The sequence below is a fragment of the Adiantum capillus-veneris genome, chromosome 22 (assembly GCF_014529385.1).
Source record: "Adiantum capillus-veneris isolate H3 chromosome 22, ASM1452938v2, whole genome shotgun sequence".
Lineage (NCBI taxonomy): Eukaryota > Viridiplantae > Streptophyta > Polypodiopsida > Polypodiales > Pteridaceae > Adiantum > Adiantum capillus-veneris.
Genome location: NC_140952.1, coordinates 74112185 through 74121181, shown reverse-complemented (window position 1 = coordinate 74121181; position 8997 = coordinate 74112185). Strand labels below are relative to the sequence as shown.

General features: G+C 42.2%; 1 protein-coding gene across 10 annotated transcripts in view; it reads left to right on the top strand.

The window, feature by feature from the left end:
• The first annotated feature begins 3157 nt into the window (after positions 1 to 3157).
• Positions 3158 to 8997, top strand: part of LOC147429592 (aspartic proteinase 36-like) — a 136060-nt gene continuing 130220 nt past the window's right edge. For 2 of the 10 annotated variants that reach the window (XR_015185889.1, XR_015185890.1), the window contains exon 1: positions 3158 to 4318. Coding sequence is in view for 5 of the 10 variants with exons in the window: in XM_086495845.1 (XP_086351971.1) it covers positions 4026 to 4318 (293 nt within the window). In the remaining 5 variants the exon portion in view is untranslated. The remainder of the gene's footprint in view (positions 4319 to 8997) is intronic. The other 8 variants (XM_086495845.1, XM_086495846.1, XM_086495843.1 and 5 more) reach the window with 8 other exon arrangements.

Sequence of the window (8997 nt, the reverse complement as noted above, 5' to 3'; positions counted from 1 at the left end):
AATGAATTGAATGGCAACAAATTGATCCTTTGTCCACTTTAGAAGTGGCTCCCACACACACACACCCACCCTAAGATTAGGAAGATGATTAAGGGGGACTAATCTACTCCAAATCCAGAGGTTGAAACTGCCGTTAAAAGCTCTTTCAAAACACACAATTGTAAAATTGAAATGGAGATTTTACACATGCAATACGATGAAGTAAAAACACACACAAATTAATGAAAATGGAGCATAATTAGCATAAATTAACCAAAAATTGAATCGATGAGGGCTCAATTGCAGCCGCTAATGAGGACACGAAGCTAGATTAAGCTAAGATGCATGCTAATTAAACATATAATCTATTGTAATCGCTCTATCAAGGGTAGTGGTTCAAGGCATATACCAAGAACATGCCCAAAATAATGTAATTAGCAAGTAGATTAATGCTAATGTAAATGCAAATCCAAAGCAATTGATTCAATCTCGTGAGCAAGAGGGGACTCACAAGATCTAGCATAGAAGGGTTTAATAGATGCAGATCAATTTGCGTGATTAGAAGGTGCTAATCACATTGCAAGCTCTGACACCAGTTGATAGGTTAAGGTGGATGGATTAGTGTGTCATTCATGGCATAAGCATGATTAGAATAGAGTTAGCTTAGGGCTTGTTATTGGGCACACATTACACTATAGTTGCAAAATGATAGATTTAGTTTTTATTCAGCATGATGTGCCTCTATATAGGCATATACAAAGAGACGGCTCTTTGACACATGAACATAAGATGTGACTACCTATGCACAAACACAAGTGGCTAGTTTTTACACATGGTTTATAAGAGGTTCTTCACATGGGTTATTGACACGTGACTTTTCTAGGTGGAAGAGATTGTTCACACAAGAGATGCAACAAAAGCTCGCATTGCAGCATAAAATGATATGCTACTAGGCCATTGTGATCATATGCTCTCTTGGTCCTCATCATGTTGATGGCTTTCTTTACCATCTCGGCGGTAAAGAAAGCACATGTGTGTGGGCATGGCTCTGGCGGATCTAGAAGAGGTGGCTGCCCCAAGATGGTGTAGAGAGATGATGCATACTGACCCCATACCTTCGTAGAAGTGATGACCGGTGGGGGAATGTCCATGGAAGATTCGCCATGCCTCACATAAATCCTGGCTCAAAAACACTTGGTATAAATCCTGCTCTAATCGACCTAAAAAATCCCTCTTCTTCTGTTGCACCAAATGCTGAGAAGCAATCCATGACTACTTGTGAGTGATGACTCCTAGAAGTACCTCCCTCTGAAGTCGGGCTCTGGTCTTTGTGCTCTCCTCATCATACCAGCTATTTTGGGGTATGCTCCCAGAACATCATCGTTACCCAAACTCAGTTTGTGGGTATGCCTCTACTGTTGCATCTTGCAGTGTGTCTATCAATATATAAGTGAGCTACTCTAAAGGTCTCCCCGGATCCTCTATGCATAAGCGTCTGTAGATACCATCTATGTAGACAAAATCAATCTCCGAAGTAAAAGTGTATCACGTATGCATATATGTTTGTGCCAGTCGAGCTGGTAAACATGAGGAGGGCATGATCTATTGCTACCCCAATAGGCATGGGCCCGATTGTAAATTCCTGAATAGAGGGCATGAAACTGGGCTGAGCCAAAATATAATCCACTGTGCTAGCCCCATGTCTATGAGGAAAACAAGTGAACCCACTCGATGCTGGAAATCTCTGGAGACCATTCAAGGTGGGTAGTCCATGTGCAGTCCCCATATCTGTCAGATACCCCCCCCATATCCAGTGTGCTCCTCATCTTGCGAACACTTGGCCAATCCCATATCATTGACATTCAATTCTCTCAACATTTCCTTTGAGGTATCGTAGAGAACTGTCTGAGACTGGCTCCTGTCATGGCATTTAAAGTCTCCTAGAAGAATGACATCTCCATCCTTAGAGAATTCCCATATGTCCTCATCCAATATCATGTAGGGTGATTGCCCCTTGGGCGATGCATGATGAGATGTGATGGGGGCAAAATAGCATGTTGCAATGTAGAGTGTTTTCACTCTCACTCTGACCCACATATATTTGGCCTACTCATCCCTCTGAACAATACGAATGAGGGGTTGAAGCTCCTCCCTGAATATGATAATAGCATATTGATACAATGACATGAGATCCTCTGAGGGGCTAGAGAGAGAGAAGAATAGCTTGAAGAAGAGAGAGAACAAGGATCTATGTAGATTGTAGTTATTTCCCAATAAAAATAGATTGGGACTCAAGATTCTTCTTAAAGTAGGAATAGAAGTGAATCGTGCCACATACTGAAAAAATTAGATTTACGACATACATAGCGAAAACTGCATGGAGAAGAAAATATTAGGGAGAGCGTGGAAGAAAAGCTTGAGTTGTTGTTGGCAACCCAACCTAAGCTTAAAGTGGAGTCATCCTAGCTCGATATAAGGTTGATGAAACCACATATGGTTGGGTGTGTGCGTTGCAATTTCAAAGTTCTCGTTCTCTCTAAAAAAAAAGAAAAGAAAAGCTTGTGATGCTAAAGATGACATACATGTATAGAATACAAAGTCTTTTGACCGTAGACTTTCAATCTCAAGAGGCTTTTTATTTCCTTACCTTACCTTTATTTTTGCATTCTAGATATTTTTTGAGAGATTATTTATTTTTCCAAAATTATGGAGACTTAATATTAGACTGGTACGACCGCCGCCTTTGGCAGCCTCTTTCTCTCTCTCTGTCTCTCTCTCTCTCTCTCCTCCCTCTTTATCGCGTGCACAGAGGTTTCTCTAAGTTTTGGAGTTTAGCCTTCATATCACAGATTTTGACACGTGTAAAAGGCTTCCCCTTTCGCCATATTATGTTAGTTTAGATAGCAAAAAAAAGAATTGTAACTTGATGGTCCTCCTAGTATAAGAAAGTCTTGACCCATGCAAAGACGACCCTTTCTAAAGTAGGAGGAAAAATATAATGAAAGCTTAACACGAGGCATGCATCTTTGCCCACTAATCATAGACAAATTGAAAAGAGATTATAGGCCTAAAGAATAACAGGTTCCAACGCAAGAGATATTCTAAAGCAATGTTTGAAAGAATTGTAGATTATAGAGGTGAAGGTAGAATATACATTAGAAATGATTGGGGGGTAACTTGAAGCGTAGGACTCCCGCCAACCAACAACCAAGATCAAGCGGGGCGCGTTCAACAGCTTTATCAATCATCCTCTTATTTTCTAGTCGCTAAAAAAAGCTTTTCATTCTGCTGCTGTTGACTGGTCGGCTCGCTCCGTTCGTCTCTTCTCTGCACTCTCCTTTTCTCGCTATATTTCAAAGGACTACGAGTCTACGGCAGACCGAATTCCTCCTCTTCAAAAGCTTATTTCCGCATCTGACGCTTACAGAGTTTGTGGGTTTCTCTTCAGCATTTGTGGGTACTTGCCGAACGGGCTCTTTCCTGCACACATAACTGGTGGGCGAAAATCCTTGGTGCGTTTACACTTGCTTTCTGCATATATACCGGTGTGGGCGGTGCTCCTCGGTGCGTCTCATTCTTTCTCCCTGCATGCAGATAAAGGCCAAATCTCTTCAGCTTGAGACACTCAAGAATCTTCTGTCACTGATTTTTGTGGCACATTTTGGATATATGCATTTTTTATTCACATGTTAAAGCCAGTTTTTTATTTTTTAAATTGAATAGCTTATAATACATCCTTACCTCTCCCATGAGGAATGCATTTCATTTTTTGCTCATTTTCCAAAGTTCTGAACGCATTTGTGGGCATTGTTTTCAATGCAATGTGTTATTGTGGACCCTTTTCTAAAGTCAAACTCCAAATTTTGACAATTTTTTTCCCACTCATTAAGCTCATAATCGTCTGCTCTCTTTGATTGTTATGAGTCATGCATACTCAATTCACTTGTTTGGGCATTTTCTTGAACCCTTGTCTCCCTCCTCTTTGTATCAACAACATACCATTGTGTGGAAGCTATCAAAGCTGATTGATCCAGGTCTTCACAGCGATGAAATCCCAATGTTGTTTGCATCGGCAAACCAAACATCTCTTTTTGGTCATAATCACATACATTCTTGCCAAAAACTTGAGATTTGTACACTCCAAGGGGAACATTGGGATCATCAAACTTCAACATGCCTATGCTGATCTTGTAGCTTCTTCTAGAAAGAATTCAGGGAAAGGAATAACCAAGGAACACATTGAACTATTCAAGGCACATGACAGAGCAAGACACGGTCGTACGCTTGCCAATGTAGTGCAATTTCCGCTCGGAGGAAGCTCGAGCCCATTTGTGGCAGGGTTGTACCCCTCTCTCTCTCTCTCTCTCTCTCTCTCTCTCTCTCCCCCCCCCCCCCCCCCCCCCCCCCCCCCCCCAACACACACCCACACACACATATTGTTGCATTTAAAGTTGATGACCATTTCTTTGGATTTATATATTAATAAAAACCATCCTGGTTTCTTTTCAGGCGAGTAAGGACTTGTGCATAAATCATTTGTCATACATGCTTAATATCTGAACCACTTAAACATAATCTTGCTTTAGTTTGTGTTTTTTCTAGTCATGACATCTTCTGTTTGTTCTTTCCAGTTGTTAATGCTTCATAGGTTTTACTGCTTAAATTATCCATCAGCTTCTTAGTACATTACGGTTTCCAGTCTCTCAAAGAACAATTAGAATGGCAATTCTGCTTTTTATGAAAAGGCTTGGGTTTCCATTGTTGGAAGTTGGGAGCCTGTTACAGTTGATGGTCATGAGAGACTTCCTTTGTTGCCTCTGCCGGTTGCTTTACATTCCGCTTCTCTTATCGAGCAAGGTCGGGTGGTGTCTTCGATGAAGGGGGCACACTTAAAATGTGCCATATATTTCAATCTTTGTTGGCAATGGTTTAAAAATATGGAGACCTATTTGAAATAAATCATGGGATAGATGTTTAAAACAATACTTAGCTACTAAATAGGAATGAAAGTGAATTGAAGAATGCACACTAACTGAGCCACATGAAAGGTGATGTGGTCCTAGTAGAAGAATGCACACTAACTGAGCCACATGAAAGGTGATGTGGTTCTAGTAGAAGAATGATAGAATCGAACACACATAGTGTCCTCCTCTTCCTTCAATCTTTGATTCCAATTCTGCTTGAGCGTTGTTTGGCATCGGGGGCGGTTGATTAGAGAGGGGCCCAATGTGAAAGGAGGCGACATGGATGCTTGAGAGGCCGCACCCGTGTTGATAGCCACTAGCCTCCCTTGACTTCATCGGCACCGGTGGCACTTGTGATATGGGTGACCTCATAAACCGCAATCTTCTCAAGAAGCTCAATGCTCTTCTTGGCTCAGACATGCGGGCAGAACTTGACCTTATGGCCAATTTCATGCCGTAGAGGTGCTCTCACTTTGTGGACAGAGGGGGCTTGCTTGTAGGGGCTAAGCTTGATCTTGCACTACCACTATTGATGCTCCTCAAGGATCCATCTTGCACGCATGACATGGCACAAGCCGAACATGCAGATAAACAACCCTAAAGCCCAAGCTTGGGAACCCTTGCAGTTTAGTGCCTCACTCAAGGATTGGCATCCCATACCTTCAGCCCGCACCCTAACTTGGGTGTTCAGGCAAGCATTGCCAAGGGTTTATTGCCAGAATGAGCCCAAGGTCCTATTTGTAGGACTTTAAAACCACCCTAATCTAAGGCGTGGTTCACACTGGCCAAACACAGTTTGTCACGTGCACATTGCACTTGAGCCATGTGGACAGCTATAGGCCAGCGTCAGTCTCAGGTAGCTTAGGATCTCACCTGGCATTTTGTGAGTCTCTAGAAGGACGTGCATGATGAGGCAAGTCATAGTTGCATACCCTCTCTTGCACAATACAATCAATGACTTTGACATGACATTTATAAGAAGTAGGTAGGGCAAATGGCTAAAAAACCTATATAAGGAACTTCATGGTCCCCATTTGGAGCATTAGAAGATCAATACTGAGTACCGAGTACCAAGTACCCAGATCAGCGTTTTCAGCCAGCACCACATCCCTCTGACATTTCTTGGCCAGCATCCATTAGAGTTTTCAGCCTCATCGCCATCAATATTCAGCCCTGTAGGTCAGCGTTTTCAGCATCCAGCACCTAGTACCATCAGTTCTGAAGGCTTCTGTTGCGAAGAACCTTCAGTAGCCAGTATTCAGCCCAACCTTTTTGCATCAATTCAGCCCAGCATTTTTGCATCAGTTCAGCCCAGCATTTTGCATCAGATCAGCCTGGCATTTTGCACCAGATCTCATCAGCATCAACATCAAGTATTCAGCATTTAGCCATCGTATTAGCATTTTGCAAGGAATCTAAAGCAAGTACTTGCTTTGCAACAGAGCAAGGGGGCTCTTGAGGGTGGTTGGAACCCGACATGCGGTGCTCTCTCTCTCTCTCTCTCTCTCTCTCTCTCTCTCTCTCTCTCTCTCTCTCTCTCTCTCTCTCTCATTGTGTTCAGTTCAATTCTCTCAATTAAAGTAAAGTAACGTTGTGGTTGTGCGAAGTACTAGATCTTAGCTAAAATCCTTAAACCCTTTCGTTGCACGCGATACAATTCCAGTGTCCATTCTGTTGTCTATGGATGTAACACTTCCCCCCTTATATCCAATTGCTGTTCTTAGCAATTTCCTTGATAAACAAACCGGGGAACCAACTCTTCAAGATTGCACCCATGCTTAATCCCAATTGAGTGAGGGTTATGTTTCCACTAGATTAGATACTTTCAGTAAGAAGCGTGACAAGGTGGCGCTACCCTTTGGTCAAGGACCGACTTGGGTTAAGTGAAAAGTGACAAACAATTTCCTACCAAGTTAAAACGTGCTCAAACAGCCATAGCCTGTTCATCCCTAGCTTGTTGACTTGTAACACTACATGAATGCTAAGATGTGAATGTCAATCTAACTTATAGGTTATCGTAGCGATCTTTATCAGTTTTTGGAGTGGTCTGCAATATTGAGAAGATAATTGAGAGCTCATATCGGTGCGGAGCGTTTTGGAATCCTTGGGTTTTTTAAGATATACCTAGATGCAGTTTTGGAGCTCACAAGGCTGCCTGTGCTCGTTAGCATAGAAGGTTGCATGATCATGTGCACTCTTGATGCTTTTCTTGGTTATTGTAACATTTTCAGCATATCTTGCTATCTCCTTGAGTCTATTAGCAATAGTTGCATTTGAAAATTGGTTTATAACCATACGTGAGGATAGAAGGACTTTAACCAGTGGCCATATGCCTCAAATTGCTATGTGCAAATTCAATGTGGGAGAAACTTGTCGTAGTCACTCTAAGAAATAGAGACTTACATGTTCAACATGTCCTCCATTGGATTCATGCGTTCCATTTGCTATCGACTTGTAGATGTTTGGAGGTGGACAACAAGATTGTCAGTCGTCAAAAAAGCATTCGTGGAACCACGATAATTTTCGAATACATTAGGCAAATTGGCACAAGCAAATGACATGGCAAGGCCGGACTCACACCTTTACAATGTTAGGTGCAACATAATTGAAATGGTGAAGATCTAGGTTTTACACTTCCACAATCTTTACTTCTTTCCTTGCATTAATGATTGCTTCTTAATGTGAATGGTGGTTCTTTTTACTTTCTGAAGAGAGGGAGTGAGAGAGAGAGGTAGAGATGTTTTGAGAGAGAGAGAAATGAAATGAAATGTTATATTAACGTCTTCAAAAGGCCAAAATGACCTATGAGACCAAAAGGTTACATGTGGTGAATCTAATGCCAGGTAGAGATGTTTTTTGTGTGTGAGAGAGAGAGAGAGAGAGAGAGAGAGAGAGAGAGAGGGAGAGAGAGAGATGAAATGATATATTAATGTCTTAAAAAACGCCAAAGTGACCTATGAAACAAAAGAGTTTACAAATGGTGAATCTGATACAATGTCTGTGTAAAAGATTGAAAACTGAAACTGAACTAAGCTAAAGTGAAATAAAATGAAATGAAATGGAATGAAATGAAAGGCTGAAATGTTGGAATCAAGATCCTATCCTATGATATCCAGCATCGGTCGTTGGCGAAGCTCATCAATGTCCTCCTCAGTGAGTACTCTGACTGGGCGTCTCCCATGTCGTGCCAGAACAGTCCGGACCCTCTAATGCAACTTCCACCGATGTCTCGATGACCCCGCAGTCGTTGGCGTCTGGATCTCCCAAGCTCAGTGACCCTGTCAGTCAGTGTACCATTGGTAGAGGTGGACTCTGAACTTTGAAGTTTGCTGTGATGCCTGCTCTTCTGAATGTCGCGTATGTAGTCTGAAGAAATCAGTGATCTCCCTTTGTGAGTGTTTCCTACTGTTTGGTCTCCTCAAGAGGCTCGCCAATAAAAATAGCCCAAGGTATCTCCGATCCTGATATCTGGTAACTTTGGCCAGTGGTCCAAAACCCTCTTTGAATAGGCATTGGAAACGGCCTCGTATCTCATAATAGACTGGGCAATGACATATGTGATGTAACTCTTTCTCTGGCTCTATATGGCATAACTGACAAATCCTTGCCTTTGTTGGTATTCCTCTAAATCTGCCAGCTTCAATCTCTAACTAATGTGATGATGTGCGCATCTGTCCAATAACACATCGTAATCCATGGGATAGATGAGTGTCCATGTAGGCGTGTTTGGTCAAAAAACCATCCTCTGTAAGCTCAAGGAGATGCTCTCTATAGAAAGCCATCTTCGTGCCAAGCACATGCATAGACTGTATCCATGTCCTCTTAGTGTCTAACTGAATCAAGTCCTGTCTGATGAGCTGAGTGATGAGAGACAAGGCGGGTGTGTCCGTGGAAAGGGGGTAATCTATCCATGTCAAAACCATGCAGCTTGAACCAAGCTGTCATTTGTGCGTACCAACAAGAGGTGTCACACTATGAGGCAAGCTGTTGAGAAGACTCCAAAGCTAGATGGGCATATTTGTCTCTGAGAGATCCCAGATACTGTGTATGAAAG